Genomic DNA, 21,507 nt, shown 5'->3' with positions numbered 1-21,507 from the left:
ACAGGTGCTTTGGTTCGAACATTGTTGAGCCTTAGGTGTTTTGACCCGTCAATAATGGGCTTGTCAGAAGCCCACAGATAGTGTGTATCTCGGATTGGCTCGGTTATCATATCCTACGAAATGCGAAGATGATATTTTTTGTTTTTTGAGCACTTTTCTTCATAATGTACATTCATGGTAAACTTGTGGATCATATGATTCTATAGTATAGCATAGGAGATATAATGCAAAAGACAGAAATTTGAGGGTGTTTTGGACAACGTTCTTACTAGAAAGTAAGTCGCATTCCATGTAGAGAGCTGTTTGCGTCCTAATTGTTTGGCGATTATTTGAGGTGCAAGGGTTTTGCTGTCACCTTAAATAAGTGGTTCTGATAATTTTAATACTTGTGGATTAGGCCAACTGCCAATGTCAGCTTTTTTCCTCTTTCTTATGAGAAACAATTTTTATCCATCGTAAAACGTTTCATCACAATCTTGTGTTTAGATTTTGATGAGAAATATAAAACGGGGAAAGAAGGAACGAACAATTGAAGGGCGTCCTATCGCTATGATCTGTGTCAAGTTTTTCTTCTGTTTCTTGTGTGTGTTCTTGCACGATAGGAGATGCCTGCAGCTGCTGTATCTCAATGCCCCAACCGATAGTCGGAGATACTGGAACATTATGTTTGAATTGTTGGATTTCGTCTTTCGAACCCAAAATATGCTCGTTATTCATTGATATTGCATGTGGTTACATTTTTCTAACAAATCAACGAGAAAAAATTATGTATAAGCGATGGATAAATAGCCACTCTTTTAGCTCTTCAAATTCTCTCTTTGCCCTTCCCTTATTACCAACAAATGCAAAATTATTGGGTTCGTGAGTCTCACCCAATTACTATCTTCTTGAATAATCCATAAGAAAATTATACGAAGAAAGGTATACTTTTCAAATCAACAAACCATATACAAACAAACATATTAATAGCTGGCGAACATGTGATTGAGGTCATGGATCACTTCCATGGTCGAAGCGAAAGAACCACGATCAAGATAATAATCAACAAGAGCAAAATCCCGAAACAAGCCCATTTCCTTGTATTCTTTTGATGCTTCCTGGCTACCTCAAGCTGCTTAGCTGCCCCCCTGACATAGGAATTAGCCCTATTCACCTGACTCTCAATATCATCCAACTGCTCCCCCTGGCTCTGCACCAAAACCGCCATATCCAAGAATACTTGGTGCAGTTCCCTCAAATTCCTCTCTATTTCCTTCACCGCATCATGCCTCTCTTGAATCTCCATTATAGTATCCAACATCTGCCCTCTTCCCTGTTGCTGTATCGCTTTCTGCAGGAAATTCTCGCTCTCCCCCGTCTCTATCAATCTATCCAAGACTTTCTCATCCGGGTTTTCCCCTGTCACGGTATAGTATCTCCGCTGCACCGTCTCTCTATACTCAGAACCCATTCTCTGTCTCAGCTCATTAAATTTATTCATGGTTCCCTGGAGCTTTTTCCTCAGCCCATTGACGACAGAAGTTCGAGTTCTGTCCGACGAGCTTCCAGGGCCACATCCAGGTACGCTGCGGTTGGCGGTGTTGGAGCGGTCTAATTCTTCCAGGCCGAGTTTAATGAGTTTCGCAGTTTTTAGAGAAGCAGAAACATCGGAATCCATCCGTGATCGGAGGCTCTTTATGGCTCCAGCGTTGTGCATGGTCTTACTTTGCTCGTGCGAGACCTGGAGCTGGCCGTAAAGGGTTTCCAGGTCCTGAAGCTGGTTTTTGATTACCTGCACGTCCTGGAAAAATCTGTCCAGATTCTCGCCACCTGTTTCGATGGAGCTGCTCATCTCTATGGTGTGAGAATTCGGCGGCGGGGAATGGTTCTCTCCCCGAGAGAAGGATCTTGATAGTAGGTCGTTCATGGTTTCTCTTTAATAATTTCTCTCAGTCTATGATTTTTAAGGCCGTATATGCGAGAATTAGATTTGGTATATAAATGGATTTGAACTTGAATTATTAATAGCTTAATATGTTGAAAACTTTGGTAAACTTCGGCTGGTTGAATGGGTTAGAAAAGAGACTTGTCAAATGAACGCGCCTGCCAGTCAGTTTCTTAGAAATACAGCAGGTCAGACCTGAAGAACTTGCATAGAATGTTCCATCTGGCATGTCCATGTTATCCATTACATACTTCATGTCTAACTTTTTTTACGAAAAAGGGTCTAAACATGGAGACAAATATAAGAGATACACTAGTCTTGCACATTGTTTTCGATTTAGCTAGTTTTTGTTTTTTGCGGGTTAGACATTTGTAGTAACCATATTATACATTGGCCTTTGTTATTGTTTCTAGGATATTATCAAGAGAAAACTACAATTTTGATCTTTTGCTTTTTGGGATTCTAGAATTTTATGTTGTCTTATTTCGGTTTTAATCAAGTATCTTTCGTTTTTTGTCAATTTTATTCATTTTTCATCGAAAATATTGTTATGTTGGTATGACACTGCACACATCAGAGTTATGTCTGAACCATTTGAGTGTTGTATATGTGTCACGTATGAAAAATGACTAAAATTATAATAAATAAATATAGTGGATCATGACTTAAATATAACAACATAGATGATCAAGATACGACTACAAAATTAATATTAAAATTTTCTCTACCATTAACATCTTATGTCATATCAACAAACAATTGCGATTTTAAATATTTATTTTGGATCTATGCTCCAAGAATCTATTTAGATAAGAGGACGTGCTAAATCAAAGCATTAAATAAGTGAAAACTATAAAAAATATTATGAACTAACCTCACATTTGCTCTAGGCGCTAAAAAATACATGGTTTTCCATAATCGCTATTTTGTTTTAGCATATAAACTAGTATCTCACTTTTGTGGTTTAAAATTAGGAAATATGAGTGCTTAAATAATTATATAAAATTATTGACACATAATGAATATATTCTTGGAGCATAACATATTTTTAATAGGTCTCTTGTGAGATGGTTTCACGAATCTTTATCTGTGAGGCGTGTCAACCTTACCGATATTCACAATAAAAAATAATACTCTTAGCATAAAAATTAATAATTTTCCATGGATTACCCAAATAAAAAATCGATCTCACAAAATATAACATGTGAGACCGTCTCACACAAGTTTTTACCATATATTTAATTTTCTTGAATAGATTTGTCTTTAATGAAATAATATATATTTTTACACTTATTTTTAATGTAAATTATTAGTTTAATCAATATTTCAAAATATATTAATATATTTTTGTGTAATAATATTTCAAAATCAATACTTTTAAGGTAAAAACTTGTGTGAGACGGTCTCACAGGTCGTATTTGTGAGATGTATCTCTTATTTGGGTCATCCATGAAAAAGTATTACTTTTTATACTAAGACTATTACTTTTTATTATGAATATCGGTAGGGTTGACCCGTCTCACAGATTAAGATCCGTGAGACGATCTCACATGAGACCCACTCGAATTTTAAATGTAATATTAATTCACATTTTTTAATCATTAAGTTTTTGAGAAAATCTAATATATATATATGTGTGTGTGTGTGTTGGTAGGGGTAGATTTGTAAAAATCAGTATACAAATTAATGTAATAGTATTTCGTCGATTTGACTTATTGTTATGATTTTGATTATCACCATGTTATGTTTTCACATCAAAACTCGTGTATATTTCCAACTACTAATTTGCTATCACCTACAAAACTTTTGGTATACTAAATAATTCGGTTCGATACAATATGATAATAATATTGAAATTTTTGATACAATAATGATACAAAATTTGAAATATGCTAAAATACTGAAATAATAGAAAATAAAAAAATTTATATAATATTTTTTAATAATAAAGTTCTAAATTTTAAAAATATAATTATATATAAATATATATAACACGATATCGTGCCGACTTCACGATATGATACAAAACTTTGATATAATTGGTATTCTAATAGTTATCAAAATTTTCATTATATCGAAAATTTCAATACGATATCGATATATTTTTTTTTATAATATAATTTTTTATACGATATATAATATATAATTTTTTATATGATATAATATATGATGCATCCCTATACACGACTAATTAATTACTTGGTCAAAAATATCCAACTCCCCTGTATGTTTTGTGACCAATCAAATCAAATAGAGTATAGTCTTTGAGATAAAATTTCCAATCGTTAATGTGGTCAAAATGACTCGATGCTAGAGTGTGCGAAAACATTTTCCTTTCCATGAAGTTGTAGAAAATTATAATCTCTTTATGATTTTGATTTTTTGTATTATAAAATTTTATATTTAGTGAGTTATTTTTTATATTTTGAAATTTTGGCTTTTTTCTTCAGACACGATGCTAATATCTTCCAACATGATGTTAGTATGATGTCGATATGATGTTTACATATACAATACTACATCAATATTCTAAATAAAATATATTAAAATTATTTAAAAATTGAAAGATATCTGATTAATTAAACATTATTTTAACAATATAGATGCTTGAAATTGTGAAAAACATATATATCCAACAAAAAAAACCTTCAAAAATTATCTCCACTGAAGGAGGGGCAAATTTGTTTATGTTTTTTTGCCACGCCAAGAGTACATTAAATAACCTAATTGAATAGCCAGTTGAAAAAATAACCTAATTGAATAGATTATTGCATGAATAGATGATATATATGCTCGTATTTTTAAGTACAATGGTGTGTAATTTGAACTAGGCGTTCATCTGTCGGGTTTTTATTAAAATTAATCTAATTTTAAAAAAAAAATTCAAAAATAATTTTAAAAAAAAAACTATTTCAAAACTACCCCAATCCGCGCTTACGGAGCGCGGACGCTGCACACGTGGATCAGCGTCCGCGCTCCGTAAGCACGGACGCTGGTTTATGTCAGCATCAGATAATATTAGCGACGGAAAATATAATAAAACCGTTGTTAATTTGCGACGGTTTATTAAACCGTCGTTAAACCGTCGCTAATAATAGCGACGGTTTATAATCCGTCGCTGTAATGAAATCTGCCACGGTTTCAAAAACCGTCGCTCATTGAGCAAAGGTTTTAACCGTCGCTAAATGCCTAAAACCGTCGCTAAATGCGCATAATTTAATCATACGAAAAAAAAGACAAGAAATAGGGGTGTTCATCGGTCGATTTTTTTCTCTATCTGCACTATGCACTAGGCGTGTTCATCGGTCGGTTCGGTTTTAAAAATATATGATCCGATACCCGAATCATTTTTCTTCATATTGGTTCGGTTTTCTACCAAAACGGTTCGGTCGGTTAATTCGATTTTGATATAATTATTTAAATTAATACTATAAATATATTGTAAAATATATTATGTTAACTTTCTACATGTTTTCTTAGTAAAATCTTTAAATATAAGGTCTAAATTAATTAAGAAAACAACAATCAACTAAAAATTGCTCAAAATAGTTCTTCATTCACTAAATATCATATCAAAATATATAAAATAAATAAAAATATAAAAAAATTATTAATTTAATGAAATTTCGATTTTTTCGGTTTTGACATATATAATCCGAAATCGACCAAATAAACTTTGGTTTAATATTTAGATCTGAATTTCAAATTTCGATTTTCGTTTCGGTTCGGTGTTCGGTTTCTTCGGTTTGGATTTTCGTTTTTATCCGAAGTTTGAACACCCATAATCTTCACTACAAAAAAATGGCTTTTCGCAGCGCGCAAATTCTCTTCCCGCAGCGTATATTGCACGCTACAAAGTTGCAGGCCGTTGAAAGTTCAAGATTATCCGCAACGTATATGTGTACGCTGTTGATACAATTATGTGTAGAGTGCGTAGAGGTAGGTATCTCGAAATTAAAGTGTGCGTCATAACAACAAACAAGTTGAAATTGTCACATCATTAATATTGGATCGTCGATCGAGATTATAATGAGATTAATATAATGAGGACATGGATCGTGGGCTTGCAAGAGTATAAGCCCATCATGCAAATTTATTAAAGTTGAAATTTATTAAAATTCTAATTTATTAAAGTTCTCATTTAGCGACGGTTATGGCGACGGATTATAAACCGTCGTGTGTATTAGCGACGGTTTAGCGACGGTTTTTGAAACCGTCGCAAATTAGCGACGGTTTGGTTATATTTTCCGTCGCTAATATTATCTGATGCTGACATAAGACCAGCGTCCGTGCTTATGGAGCGCGGACGCTGATCCACGTGTGCAGCGTCCGCGCTCCGTAAGCGCGGATTGGGGTAGTTTTGAAATGGTTTTTTTTTAAAATTATTTTTGAAAAAAATTTTTAAAATTAGATTGATTTTAATAAAAACTCTCATCTGTCATATTTTTATTGATTTTAATTCATTTATTGTGATATTAAACTTTGAGAGATTCTACTTTTTTCTGGCTATGTTTTTTTGAAATTGTTTACCTTTTCATATGAATTGTTTCCATATTTTGAAAGTATATAATTTATTAGTAGCTTTCTCGTAAGATGGTCTCACAAATCAATTTATGTGATATTGATCAACTCGAACCACACTTAAAGTGAAAAATAACACATTTAACATAAAAAAATCATATTTTTTTCATTAGTCGAATCGGGTCGGAGATCTGTTTATAGGATTTTTTTGCTTATTTATTGAGTTTATGTAATAATTATTCGGAGAAACGATATTTTGAAAGTAGATAGAAAATAAATTAGCTTAATAGTACAGTCATAGTTCTAATTAGAGATTATAAGAGTCTGTGGAATGTTGCTTAAAAGTTAAAAGCCATTAGTACTAATATTGGAATATAAAAAAGAGAACAAGTTTACCGCTTTTCTGGGCCTAAAGAAGGGTAGGTGAAAACAATAAGCAGGCCCGTTAAGCTTCAAATAAATCCAACAACACAGAATGGACTCATATTTTATTGGGCCTTGATAGGAGCCCAAACATTATTTATAATTTGTACAAACATGTAATTAATCCATAGCAAATAATACTCAAGGCAAAAACTTGTATGAGACGGTCTCACGGGTCGTATTTGTGAGAGAGATCTCTTATTTGGGTCACCCATACAAAAGTATTACTTTTTATGCTAATAGTATTACTTTTTCTGCTAATAGTATTACTTTTTATTGTGAATATCGGAAGGGTTGACCTGTCTCACGGATTAAGATCCGTGAGACGGTCTCAAATGAGACTTACTCTTTGAGAAGACATGCATGTATGTATGTATGTATGTATAAGGGGAAAAACAACTAAATGTACAAATACTAGATTGTAAGCACACAATCAACAGTACAAATGTTTAAGTTTCAAAGATTTAAAAACCAAACGCCAACTTTCCAAACCATGCATGATACAAACTCCTGATCGGTCCTGATTTAATTAACCAGGTTCTATTATTGTGGGAATAGAAATATTACACACACAAAATCACATCACGATCTTACACATATTAACATTGTCTGAATCCACCCGTGTCGATGACTGACGTGGCTTGATTCGAGAGAGCCGAAACCCGATAGACTGGCAGATGATATATATGTTTTATTTTATCTTTTAGATGATTTTGTAGCTCCTTACAGGAGAAAGAAGATTTAGCCAAGAATGAGTTGCCTTTTAGATTTGAAATCCGATACCGATACCGATTCCGATCCCAGTATCAGCCACATTTGGAACTGGCTGAAAAGAAGTGCTGCGGAGATGATTGACATGAAAGGGAAGAAAAGTGCTAGCGTTCCCCTTTGAGAAAAGGTGACTGGTTGCTTCGGAGGTTGGACTAGTGGACCGGTTTCGACCGGACTGCAGCACGATGGAAATTAGGGATTCAGCAGGCTGTGCGAACCATTCCTCTTTTTCATCAGCGTTTTGGGTGTTGATGCTTGAGTTCTTGGTGTTGAGGAAGCGGCCGCCCCTGCCTCTTGGACGGCGCATGGCGTGAAGATGGCGGGATAAGTGCATGAATGGCTGAAATTCGTCGAGAATTTTTTTTTAAAGAATAATATCCGATATCTCAAGATTTGAAATGTGTAAATCAAGAAGTGAAAAAAAATAAAATCAGTATACCAATAATTTTATATGTATTTCAACAATTCATGTAGTAATAGTACCTTGCGGGATTTGGTGAGTTTAATCTTCATCTCTGCCTTTGCCCGTGACCTTCTACGCCGCAAGATTCCATTGTATTGCTTCGCATTCACAAAAATCGGCACTCCATCAGCAGACATGCTTAACGGTAACATGATCCGCCCCTGAAAACGTACTAAGATTAAGGTAAATGAAAGGCTTTGAGAGTAGAAATTGTATAATTATTAACTTGCTATGAACATTTTTTTTATAAACAAAAATAAACATTATCTCCATATTCCTGAATCTGGCTTTGGTAGAGTAAGAATTGGAGGAAACAATGGACGAACCGCGATTAATTGAGTTCCGCGAGGTGAGTATACTCCAATGCATTGCTCAGTAGAAGGATGTTTCGAAAATACCTGTTCAACAATTCGTTTTCAAGAAAAAGATCACACCAGATTCTAGCACCACTGTTTCATCTTATTGATAAAAAAAAAAAAACTAAATTAATTGTGTGTACCAGAGATTGGCCGAATCCATGCTCCAAATCCCCTTGATTTTCAGTTTGAGTTCGATTTTTCTCACCGTTTTCAGCGGCTTTGCAGTCACCAAAATCATACCCTGCTCAACGTGCGAAAGAACTGAGGCTTTCGAAAGCAACGATATCATATATGTTCAAATCAAAAGAACCTTCCTTATGGTAACTTATACCGTGCAACTTTATTTGGAATCAAGCTTCGTTTTCGATTCGAATAAACTAAGCTATTTGCCATGATATCTCAAATCTTTTGTGTTTTCTCACCATCTACTATATCAACTGAATATGTGGTTCATGTTTCGTCACAACAATCCAATAAATATGATAAAAAAAACCCGCAGAAGTAATTTGATCACAATCCCACTACTTTGATTAAATTAAATTTAGTCCATGCATCGATCCTCTAGAGGAATATTTATTACATTTAACTATTTACCTGAGAAAATAGTGAACCGAGTTGCATTTCCCTTTGCAATTTGATTTTCAGGTTGCATCGATATTTTATTAGCCATGGCGAAATTGTTGAGGTCAAGAGTAGATGAAATTATCTTCGATTGGACGAAAGATTCGCAATATGGCGGGTCGGATCCAAGTCCAGGCCATCGAGGAACAGTTGATAATACCACACCGCCATTGATGGGATTTGGGACTTGAATCCCATCATGTTCTTTGAGAAATCCTGTGTGCATGGTCATGTTTAGCTTCTGTTCCTGCACTGATCACCATTCTTGCTTCAGGTAAAAACCCTAAGAAAGTACTTTCAATCTTTATGCATATTCTATAAATAATTTCCACAGAAAAATATTTTTGTAATTATCTTAGAAAAGTATATTAATTGTTGATATAATCACGATGAATTAGTACTTCCCCGATAGAAAAATCAATATTTAATTAATTTGAAATTTTACAATCGGAATATGAAAACTTTCCAAAGTTAAACAGCGTAGATATCCTTTTTTTCCTAGAAAAAAAACACACACAAACAAAGAAATGAAGATTAGACAGTAAATGAAGATAGAAAAGAAGTTGCATAATGTCACACTAATTAATTAAGTTCAAAAAGAAAATGTGAAATTTAGAATTAAGGTCACTGCAAAATATAAATAATATATCCATGTAATACATCTTTCCGAGTCTAACAACCTGCTTAATTCTCCAGAAATTCACATTTCTTGCCCAAAACATAATTTTCATAATATATTTCTAATTCTGTGGCCAATTATATCTACGTCCAATCCATCAAACATGCCACCAAAAGCCAGAAATCTCCAATCTGGATAATATCACTCAAAAAATCAATACCAAGAATCCGAAACAGAAGAACTTCACTGTTTCCAAAACAAATTTAAAACCAGGATTTCAGAAGAAAATCAAAAAACATATTTATGTATGCAATGAATATGATCAAGAAAGAGCCCAAAAAACAAATTATTAAAAATACAGAAAATTTACGTTTTCTGAAATATGATTTCCTCTTTAGATATTATTTAGAACTCGGACGAAAAGGGAAACTAATTAAAGATTACACAGACACACACGTACCTTAGCTAAACTGGAAGGAAAACAGCCTTCTTCGGAGTGAAAAACGAAGCACAAATCTGTCGGTAAAATTTCAAACAGCAGCCATTGGAGAGAAGCGAAGAGAGAGAAACTAGAGAAAGGGTAAGTATGCATAATGGTGAAAGACACAGAGGAAGGGCCAATCATATAATTTTCCACTCATGCATTTTTGCTTTCTTTTTTTTATTTAAACTTATGCGTGTATTTATATTATATCTCTTTTTCCCAGAGGCTTTTATTTTTTTAAATTAATTAATTTAATTTTAATTAGTGTTTGTTGGTTTCTCACTCATTCTCAATTATATGCTCCATTAAAGAAGAAAAAGGAGAACACGACAAAAGGAAGGGGATTATGATGAATAAATAATTGTTGATTTACTTTGATCCATTATAATTTTTTTTTAAAAAAATTATATTTTCTAAAATTTTGATTTCTTATCTTTCTATTTTATATTTTTGTTGATTGTTTATACACTTGGTTAGTCAAATCAAAGCTTGAATAAACAAATTTGAACGACATATATTTTAGTTAAAATACATGGAAGACAAAAATTTATGTGAGACGGTCTCAGAAGTCGTATTTTGTGAGACATATCTCTTATTTGTGTCATTCATGAAAAAATATTATTTTTTATCCTAAGAGTATTACTTTTTAGATTATTTCTCTTGTGAATGATAATTTTTCATGAATGACTCAAATATTAAATAATAATTTTTCATGAATGACTCAAATAAGATATTTGCCTCACAAAATATGATTCGTGAGACCGTCTCACATAAGTTTTTGCCTATTTTTATTGTGAATATCGGTACGGTTGACCCGTTTCACATATAAATATTTGTGAGACTGTCTCACAAAAAACATATTCTATATGGTAAATGGAGTTCAATTATTTGAATTTTGAAGAAATTTTAACTTAAATGGATCTTAATATTAATCCTTTACCTATGATCCCTAAAGAAAAGGTTAAATTATTGTTCACTAAAATATAAATTTTTTAGACAGAAACAATGAAAAGGACAAATATATCACATTTCCCCATAGGCAACTTTGTAAATTATTAATTCCTATATATTAATATAACACTTATATATAAGCATAATGGATTATTAATAAATGGATATTGGAAACAATTGAAGTTGATCAACAAGAGATTATATATGGCATTTGATACCAATAAAAAATATATGGTAGGCAGTAAATTCCAGTACCAAAAATTTTGGTATTTCATAAATAAAAATTTCGTCGTGAACTAAATTCGATTTGACATGAAAATGATTTAAGATGTATAAAAAAATCACAAAAATTAATATTATTTTTATTTGTGTAGAACCAAGTTAGTAGCCAATAATCGACTAGTTGGAGTTGAGTTGTATCAATCAATTATATAACTGTCTAAAACTGTTTCCTCAACAAGTGGAGTACATGTGGAGCAATAGGAAACGGCAACTTTTAGTTCAAAATGGATCCAACATTATATATATGGCCCCATGTATTTATATTGTGTATTTATGCTAATACATGCATATTTCTCAAAAGCTGATGCATTATGATTATGACCTCTTACCAATTTGTTGCCGTTCCAAATTCACTGTCTTTTGATGCGCGGTAAGTAAATTTTCGGATTGACGCATTAGTCTGTCTGAAAATGATGCAAATCAAGATAACGGACGAGATCACACAAAAAATGTTGGTTGAGAAAATTAAACTCATGACCATTGATTAGACATTCATCTATTCCATGAACTCGAATGCTTCCGAGGAGGAGACATTTCCTAATGTTAACTTTATGTAAGGTTGTTTTTATTTGATGTACACCCCCGCCCTTTTATTTCCCTGGCATGGAGAAACCATAATAATTATAATGTTAAGTTAAATGGCCTATGTCAACCATTAATTAATTCAATTAATTAATTAAGAAAAGTTTAATATATATTTTTTCCAATTGCTTAATTAACATCGTTCGTTAGTTAATTCCTGCTAAGTTCTCTATATGCCAAATGGTCTCCTGTGCCAGATATTAAATATTTTGGATTCAAATAATATTCAGCAAATTTTTGTCGCACTTCTTGTGTCGGGTTTAAGGATACTCGGAAAAATTGAGGTGTGCGTCATTAAACTAGGAGGGAATACAAATTTAGTCGAAGTCCTAATTTGTTAAGACATTTGCCGAATAAAAAATATTGGGCAGCTAATATTCCATTGGATAGGATACAATATATACACCATCATGATGTGCACTTTTCTTGTTTACGAACAATCTTATTTCGGTCGATAAGTTACACATATTCTTTCTTGATTTATCCCATTGTGACAATGACCACAACACATTTTACTTTGGATTTAAATTTCTTAATAATTGAATATCGTTTCGTAAAAAATAAAATTAGCATATTACGGTAAACAAAATGATACCAAAATTAAAGTTTTATCATTCATCATTTCATATCAACTTCTCGAAATTGCGTCCCTAATCGATTATTATGTTTCTACACATAAGTAGAGGGCGACATTATAGTAGTCGTAATTTAATACTAAAATAAAATCCAAACTTATCATTTTCCGAACATCTTTTTTTTTTGTATAAATGTTAAATTTAGTAATATTACCTGAATGTATATACTACATTTTGAAGCAAGCAATGGTCAGAGAATTGGGAGTAGGGGAGGGCCAAAATATTTCCACTTCTGAAAAAGCAGATAACATAGTGGTGTAAAAGTTTCTGTTTTTTATTTTCCAAATTTAAAAGTTTCGAACTCTTTTTTACCCACTTTCTATATTGCTAATATTAAGTTTTATTCTGGGATGTATATTCATCAGATTAGTCGATCTAAATCATACTTGAAGTTAAAAATAATAATTTTAACATAAGAAAATAATATTTTTTATAAATCGATTCGGGGATTTGTCTCATAAAGAATTTGATTTGTTAGTTCGTAACATTTTTGAAGCTTCGAAACTTCCTTTCTCGTAATTTATAATTTTCTTCCATGATAATAATGCAAAAAAGTCATAGTTATTGAAACGCAAATATTGTCCCTAGTTAATTGAAGGTGAGTCGATCTTTTGGACGGAATGGGTAGTGCGTGACATAATTTTATTTTTCTTAAATTCAAGAATAATATATATATATATATATATATATATATATATATATATATATATATATATATAAACACACACACATACTTTCGAACACTTTCGACTTTATTGTTAATTACAAAATAGAGGTTTATCCCAGTTGCTTTATTTTCCATAAAAAGGAGATATCATTTGATTCCGTGGATTACAAAGTATTAGCCACTAAGTTTCATTAAGTGGGACATTAATTTTTCTGACTTTTCAAATCAACATCACATAAAATAAATTTTTTTATATTATCTAGATTGAAAAATAAATTTTTTGTCATAAAATTTTTTTTTTTAATATGTCGGATGAATATAAGATCAGTCTCACAAAACTGATCCATGAGATTGTCTCATAAAAGTTTTTGTGAATATTTTTATATAACAATGATAATATTATATAAATGATAATAATGTTGTGGTTGTTAATATATAAAAGTGAGGTGGTTAATGAGAAATCACTTTTTAAACATTGTAAATACTACTCTTTTAATGGTGATTATATTTAAGATTGTGTAAAGCCAACTAAGTAAAACGACTCATGAGTAAATGAATGTAGATGATGTAATGAAAACATAGATTTGATTTGAAAATATATTACATTTTTCGAAAATACCAAAAATATATGCAAAAAGAACCGCAAAATAATATTATCAAAACAAATTACCATACCCGTTGAACTTGTGCTTAATTTATTAATGAGTAGATTTTTCGTGAGACACCATTCATATTTACAATAAAAGTAATATTTGACATAAAGTGATAATTTTTCACGAGTGTCTCAAATAACATATTCGCCTCACAAAATTAATCAGTAAGGTCGTCTCACGTAAAATTTTGTGTTAATTAATGTTTTTATGGACAATGAAAAAAGCACATATTAGCTAGAAAAACATCTCAAAAGATACATGATATATGATGAGAACACAAGTCATTCCGACAAGGATTTAAAGTATGTATGGTTGAGCGAGCCTCCTCCCCGTCTCCCTGGCTTAGCTCAGCTAAGTAACGGAAGTAAGGATCATTCGACATTTCTCGATTTATGCTTGTCATCCTTTGTACAAGAGTATTGTCAAAATTATCCTAAGTTAGAAATATGCCTTGAGTTTTGCCCAACAGCGCACAGCTCGGATCGAGCATCTCATGTCCCAAAGCAGGCAGGATTTTACGTTTAGCGAGCCAAAAATTTGAGGCTTTAAGGGCTTGGGTTCCAGATTTCGAGTTGGGCCTCTGAATATGCTTTGTTTTAACATATCTAAACCACAAAAGATTTTATTTATATTATTATAAGTAAAAGTTTTTATGTTTAACTTAATATTAATCATTTAAAGAATGCATTGGTTTTTATTTATTTATTTAAAGATCAAATTATATTCACGTCAAAAATAAAATAATAAACACCTGCATACACTAGATTAAGACGAAATAAATCTAATTTTGCGCTTAGACGAATGATTTGATTTGGAGAGATATTTGAAATGACATCTATTTTAAGTCAGATTCAAATCCATCATAATCATAATTGCATTTACATAAGATAATGGTGAGTTGGACTTACAGTTTATTCAATATAAATTCATTCAAGCAATCAAATATATTTTAAATCCATGAATTTGAAATTTATAATGTCAAATCCCTTCGTCCAAGCATTATATACATAGCTATGAGAAGCTCAAAACCAAATCGAAATCGACATACTTGTAACAATATTAAAAATGGAGAATATGGATTAACCATTAGATGTAAGTGTGCATTTGTATAAAAGGTTTATAATTAAACAAATATTTTAACTTCATAAGTAGAATCACAATATTGTTTATTGGATGCATTTGTATCTGGTTAGTTTCATAACTTTTGACTGCACCTTTTGTGTTATATGGGTTGAAAATGTAACTAAAAAAACCATTAATTGACTGTTTAGACGAGATGATTTGCTAAATTTGGATTCCAATTCTTAATCCAAATTCATGGAGGTTATATTTGGATTGAAGAATTTGTATTTGAGAGAATATTCGAATGAATTATTTGAAATGATCTCATGTTATGATGTATTTAAAATTCACCTCAATGACTCAAAAAATAATAACTTAGGATTTGAAATCAATTACCAAATAAATTTATCCAAACAAACTAATTGCTTTTTTCCTTATGAATTTGAAATCATTAGCTCAATATACATCAATCCAAATGCAGTTAATATTTAGATTATGTTTAGATAAATGAATTCGGATTTGAGAGGGTACTTGAAATGATGGTTTCAAATTAATCCATATTGAAATTCATCATACAGACTCGAAAAACATCGAGTTGAAATTTGATATCCATTATCTAGTGGATTTTGTCAAGATATTTTTTAACCATAATGATATAATCCAATTTCGTAGGTCAATGGGTAATTTGAAACTCATTCCTCGAAATCTCATAGATAAAATAAAATGATTTGGATATGCCAATATGCGACTACAGGAGCAAATGAACCTAATGCGAGTTTCACGTGATCCAACGATGGTACGAAACACAATACAATGTTTTGCAATGTAGAGGATCCAAATCCAAAATAAATTCTATCATCCAAATACAGCTAATTTTGGAAGGATTTTAATAGGAAAAAAAATCTATGTACAAACCTTATTATATTTTCTTTACTGAGTTTTGATATGGTTAACATACACTATGTACATTTATGTAAACATAAGATGAAGTAACATTCATTTATTAGATGTACAAGATATTATATCACTGATACTCATATAAATACTCATTGTCCGTATTTATATTTACTTTACTCTATTGTCTATGACATGATTAAGATTATAAGTCTATATATACATATATATATATATATATATATATATATATATATATATATATATATATATATATATATATAATTTCTTTAAGGATAATAACAAAACCGCCAACAAGAAAAGGTCAATATTGAACCAAAAAAAAGAGAACTCGGGCACGTTTTTGTCATAATCCGAGAAAGATACAAAATCTTCTCATTTATTTGTTAACCTTTATGAGTGGACCGACGAGAATCGCGTTTCATGCAAATATTTTAGAAATTAAGAAATTACATTGGACCCATTTACTAATTATAATCAACACGAAAATTACAACTTCTCGTATATGAAGCATTTTTTCCATTAATTTTATGTTGCTTCTTATGTATCATGTATTATGAATATAAACAATCGACCCTCTAATAGAAACTATTGTAATTATAATAATCTAGTTGTATTATTAATATAATGTTAATCCTTTGTTTTATTTCTTAATAGGTTGGTCATCGGTGATTATTTGCCAAAATTTACTTTTTATATACAAATATAGTTTGAAAAGGCTTAAATTTTCAAATTAAGAACAATGCATGAAATTTCAGGTAATTTCGTGTTTTTAATAATATGCTAAAAACTTTCGATATAAATTCACTTGGGGTATCTAAAATCAATGAATAAATTACTTTGTAATATATACATTTTAAATTTAATCGATCTCTATTATTTGTGATTTTTTTTTAATTATTTATTATAACGGTTACATACTTGAATTGACCTAAACATCGGAAATTACTCGGATTTAGCCCGAGACCTTGGACCAAATAAAAAGACTTTGACAACGTACGCCAATAATTGCGTTACTCAAATAACGAAACTAGCTAATAGAGAATTTGAAGGTATCGGCGTTTCACATCTTTCTCTCTTAGCCGCCGCCATGGACAACCTCGCATCCGACCACTCACACTCTGAAGAGCATCCTCGCCTCCGGCGGAGGAACTCAATATCCACCTCAGGTTTATTGATCCCAACCAAGCTCACCTTCCTCGACCACCACAGCTCTTCTTCCACCGTCACCACGATCACCACCACCACCACTTCATCTTCCTCCTCCTCATTCCCGTCCGATGATCTGGAGCTGCTTCCGATCAAACGGAACCCTCACAGCTACACTTCTCTGAAGGACCTTTTGCCCTCAGTCGCGGTCAACTCCCCCAAGCCAAGTGCGGCGTACTTATCTCCGCCAGGATCCGACATCTGCATCCGGAACCGTCTCGTGAAGCAGGCGGCGTGGGCCTACCTCCAGCCCACGTACACCTCGCCTGGACCCGCCGGCGGTAGCTTCTTCAACCGCTGGTGGCCTCGCGTAGCCGCCGTATTTCACTTCATCTGCCGCAACGTTAGGATGGCCTTCGATCGGGCCCTCCGGGCTCTTCGGCTCCGTAGCTCCAGATAACATCAACGGATATGCGGCGATTGATCCTGATTCGTATCCAAAAACCACAGATATGTACAATTTTTCTATTTCTTCTCAATTTTTGTCTTATGTAATCGCAAATTGAAATGTTTGTATGTAATTCGTAAGTTCCAAACAAGAAAATGAAATAGTACATACATATATTTATATGCAGAAAATGAACATATAATGAATGTACATTTAGTGTTTTTTTTCCTGTTTCTTGGCACAATTCAAATCATATAATTCTCTAATTCCCAACCCTGCAGCCCGTGAACTATAATTCAAAACTGATTTTTCTACAAACCCACAACTAATCAAGACATATGAATCAAGAATAAATAACATCCTCCGTTCGAATGAAATGTTTATGATTCCTGAGTTTGGAAGGAGTGTATGGTTCCGGCACCCGCCGCTTGTCGGGGCTGTTCCTCTTGAATAATCTGGACAGCTTGCTCGGCGGCGGAGGAGGAGCCGCCACTGAGCGCTGATCATACATGACAATCTGGTAGAGATGTAATGGTTAAAGCATGGTTAGAATTTGAAAAGCACGTTGAATTGATGGCGATATTAATGGGCCTGCAGTGAGGAATTTTGATTTGTCAATGAAGTGAGAGCCTAATTTTGTGGATTGAATGCACATGATTTGTCACCATCGGAGATCTGATTTTATATTCTAGCATATTCATCCTACTATAATCTTTCCATTGATTTTTATGTCATTATTTATGAAAAACGTTACATGTACAATCAAAATTTCACCGACGATTACATATTGTGTGTAACTTTCATTGTCCCTATAACATAACTCATTATTCATAAGCAAATACTTTACTTGCAAACAATTATTTGATATATACTAAGTTATCAAGTCATGTCGACCGAGAGATCCTTATATTCTGATGTCGTATGAGCCAAGTACATTTTAGAATAAGAATGTAAACGCCATCGCGCGGCCATTTGTAGGATCGCTCGCTAGCTATATATGAAATTTGCATATTCGCATTCCATCGAAAACTTATTCGACAAAATTTTAATTATAAGTGTGTGGGGGTATATACCTCAATGGGTGGTGTGATATTCGTAGATTGGGAGGCGGCGGATTGGAAAAATTGAAGAATCTTAGTGGAACCCAATTCAGTGCAATTTTCCCAAAAATATATGGCTAAATTCCAGGCTCTGTCCCTAAATTCCAGTAAGCTCCTCTCAATATCTAACTCGTGCTTCCTTACATAAGGCCGCAACATACTTTCGTAGATAAATCCACTTCCCTGTACAAACCAATAATAAACCCAATACTAAATAATTAAACAAATCCAACAAATAAATAAAAGACCATAAATCAATGTGTAGAGTAGGTTTGTTTTTTAATACCTTTGTTTTTGGATACCATAAAAAGATGAAGAGTGCCAATTTCAGCTCACCGTATATCGGGATCCTATGGAAGGATTCGCGATAAATCGTAAGGAACAACAAAATTAGAGGAAGGGCGACGACGGAGTCGGATACCTGCTATCTTGAATTTGAAATTGAAGGGAAATGGAAAATTGTACTACAATTAATATACAGAATGCATACCAAGAAACCAAAACATCGCCAACTTTCTCAAGTATTGTCAATATTGCGACAATTATCCTGCAAAGAATAAATCGTAAACAAATATATAATAATAAAGAAATGGAATATCAAGAATGATTCCATATAAATCATATTGCTAATAAAAACGTGCACAAAGTTTGAAAGAAAATAAGATATTGAATTATCAGGTGTCAATGGGCGTGCATCGTGCATAATAATTTGCAATAATAAGTTCTAAGTGAAGTGTTTTATTCTGAAAATTTACAATAATTAGTATATATATACTTTTTTTATTTTATATGTCACATAATTAGGCATGGAAAAATAAATAAATAAATAGTCGGGATCCATTTTTCGTACACATAAATTGAGATTATAAAAAAGGAAGTAGGTGTCGTGTAAATTAGTTTTAAATTAGTTTTCAAAGTGCCGCTTAGCAGTCCCAAGTACCAACAAATAAGTTAGTTCAACTAAAAACAACAAAAAAGTATGTAATAATTAATCATTATAGTACTTTATTACATAGAACCATATTACTTTAAAAATATCAGTAGATTAATTGGCTCCACGTTTCTAAACATTATTAGCTCTTAACATGCCATTAATTATGGTCAAAATGATAATTGACTGCAAATTGTATGTAACGATTGGGGATGAATTCATTCAATTAACCAAGTAAAATTAACATAATAGAGCGATTTTCATTATATTATTATTAATATTATTATACTTTCAATAAAAGAAAAATATTTGTCCTCTTTTTTTTTTTGATGGGAAATGCGTGCTTACTTACCAATATTGACACCAGAACCGGAGTTCTTGAATCTCAACTCTATTTTTCTCCATGGATTTGAAGCACTGTAATGCGGGATAAGCGTATCCAAGAACCAATCTAAGAAGCAAATCAAATCCAATTAAAAGAAGTGAATTCCCAGAAGAATTGCCTATTAAAGAAAAAGGGAACAAATAAAGCAAAAGTGAGGCTTGAAACACCAACAGATCGTATAGTCGACTGCCAAAAAGAGTACAGAGATCACATACATTAAACCGGCGGTGACGAATTCCCCGATCATCTTCAACACTACTCCAAAACAAAATCATAATCCCACAACAAATTAAAAAGAAAGATCGATATAAAAATGTTGAAACACAAATCCCAAACAAATTGCTTACATATATATGTGTATTTTCAGCTGTTGTGTGCAGGCGGTGGACCAAAATATATAATGGGAGCACAAAAAATCTGAGAGAAGATAATTATATGATAATTAAACGACAATTCAAGTGACCAAGAAAAATATAATTGGAAATTATGTTACCTCTGCAGATTAGAGGAAGAATCCTTGTTTGTGAAGCGAGAAAAGAAAATCCCAGAAATGAAGCGGCGAGAATTAGATAAAGATTGAAATAAAAATGGTGAAGATATATGGAGAGAGAAGGGGTAAGGTAATCGAGTGAAGGGAGTGGTTTCTTGGCACAGACGCCTCCCGCTTTATTTTACACGTAACTCATGTGATGATTCCTTTTTCTTCCATTTTAAGGTGGTTTGTAGTTGGTTGCCGATGAGGGTGATTTCGTCTTTTTGTCTCTGCCGGATATGACATATTAGGGTGTTGAAGTAGTCTAATTTGTCCTCCAACGACCGATTTGTTTTGTTTTTTTTCAAATAAAACATCAACTTATAATTATTCAACATGTTATCGTGTGAAAAGTGAGATTTTTGGCTCCCCATATTTTTGTCATTTTTGTGTGATATATTTTGATTTAAGAAATTAAAATTTTGGTTGAAAGATTTGTAATTATTTGTCAAAAATATTAAGAAAAATATTGGAATATATTATATTTGGAAATATACAATGAAGATATTGAAATATATTAAATTTTTTTAAATATATGATTTTTGGAAATATTTGTTTTATCTTGAAAAAGATCTAATATATAAGTTCTCGTTTATTTTGAAGATTGTCGAGAGTGACCACTAATGGTCGAAGAGGCTGAATGCACATGGATGAGCTGAGAGTAATTCTGATTGATCTTGCATTTGTATGAATGCACATGGATGAGCTGAGAGTTCGAAAAGACAGATTCAAAAGATGATAGATGCTATCAAAATAGAGTCTACTCAAAGTGTTCATAATAAATGTATAATAAGAAAAGAGATAGTCATTTATATGGTTTAAGTACTTCCATGATTGTAACATTCTTGAGGTTTAATGGATATATTTGATGGTTGGGCATTGCTCCGTAGGTATAGATCCGTTGGATCGGCTAATTATGAAAATTGGGCAAAATAAGATGAAAACTAGATGAACGAGTGGTATCAGAGCGTTTTCATTATTTTTTGTGATGTTGATCTTGGTGTTTTGAGTTTGGTTTTGAAAGGCAAAG

The 21,507-nt window shown here is 32.3% G+C and overlaps 3 protein-coding genes across 10 annotated transcripts; all 3 read right to left on the bottom strand.

The window, feature by feature from the left end:
* Positions 1–752: 752 nt before the first annotated feature.
* Positions 753–2,013, bottom strand: LOC140842633 (syntaxin-121-like). The gene has a single exon (XM_073210664.1). It carries the CDS (start codon positions 1,904–1,906, stop codon positions 998–1,000), a length of 909 nt encoding a protein of 302 aa, XP_073066765.1. The 5' UTR covers positions 1,907–2,013; the 3' UTR covers positions 753–997.
* A 5,267-nt stretch (positions 2,014–7,280) lies between these two features.
* On the bottom strand, positions 7,281–10,314 carry LOC140803588 (uncharacterized). Of its 4 annotated transcripts, none has more exons than XM_073159488.1 (6): positions 10,162–10,314; positions 9,056–9,329; positions 8,602–8,702; positions 8,429–8,500; positions 8,123–8,263; positions 7,281–7,979 (listed from the first exon to the last, which is right to left on the bottom strand). In XM_073159488.1, exons 1-6 carry the CDS (start codon positions 10,291–10,293, stop codon positions 7,632–7,634), a joined length of 1,068 nt encoding a protein of 355 aa, XP_073015589.1. In that variant the 5' UTR covers positions 10,294–10,314; the 3' UTR covers positions 7,281–7,631. The 4 variants fall into 4 exon arrangements, with proteins under 4 accessions (XP_073015589.1, XP_073015590.1, XP_073015592.1 ...); XM_073159489.1 differs by having other exon boundaries at positions 9,056–9,334; positions 10,162–10,283; XM_073159491.1 differs by having other exon boundaries at positions 9,056–9,323; positions 10,154–10,279.
* A 7,371-nt stretch (positions 10,315–17,685) lies between these two features.
* LOC140842631 (putative HVA22-like protein g) lies at positions 17,686–20,715 on the bottom strand. 5 transcript variants are annotated; one of them, XM_073210659.1, is made up of 8 exons: positions 20,439–20,715; positions 20,293–20,362; positions 20,161–20,203; positions 19,913–20,011; positions 19,120–19,176; positions 18,916–18,979; positions 18,603–18,812; positions 17,686–18,046 (listed from the first exon to the last, which is right to left on the bottom strand). In XM_073210659.1, the coding sequence occupies exons 3-8, from the start codon at positions 20,190–20,192 to the stop codon at positions 17,873–17,875; spliced, it is 636 nt and encodes a 211-aa protein (XP_073066760.1). In that variant the 5' UTR covers positions 20,193–20,203; positions 20,293–20,362; positions 20,439–20,715; the 3' UTR covers positions 17,686–17,872. The 5 variants fall into 5 exon arrangements, with proteins under 5 accessions (XP_073066760.1, XP_073066759.1, XP_073066761.1 ...); XM_073210658.1 differs by having other exon boundaries at positions 20,161–20,200; XM_073210660.1 differs by having other exon boundaries at positions 20,161–20,200; positions 20,293–20,312.
* Positions 20,716–21,507: the final 792 nt, after the last annotated feature.

This window comes from Primulina eburnea, chromosome 10, assembly GCF_022965805.1.
Source record: "Primulina eburnea isolate SZY01 chromosome 10, ASM2296580v1, whole genome shotgun sequence".
Taxonomy (NCBI): Eukaryota; Viridiplantae; Streptophyta; class Magnoliopsida; order Lamiales; family Gesneriaceae; genus Primulina; species Primulina eburnea.
This window is presented reverse-complemented; position numbering and strand designations above follow the sequence as displayed.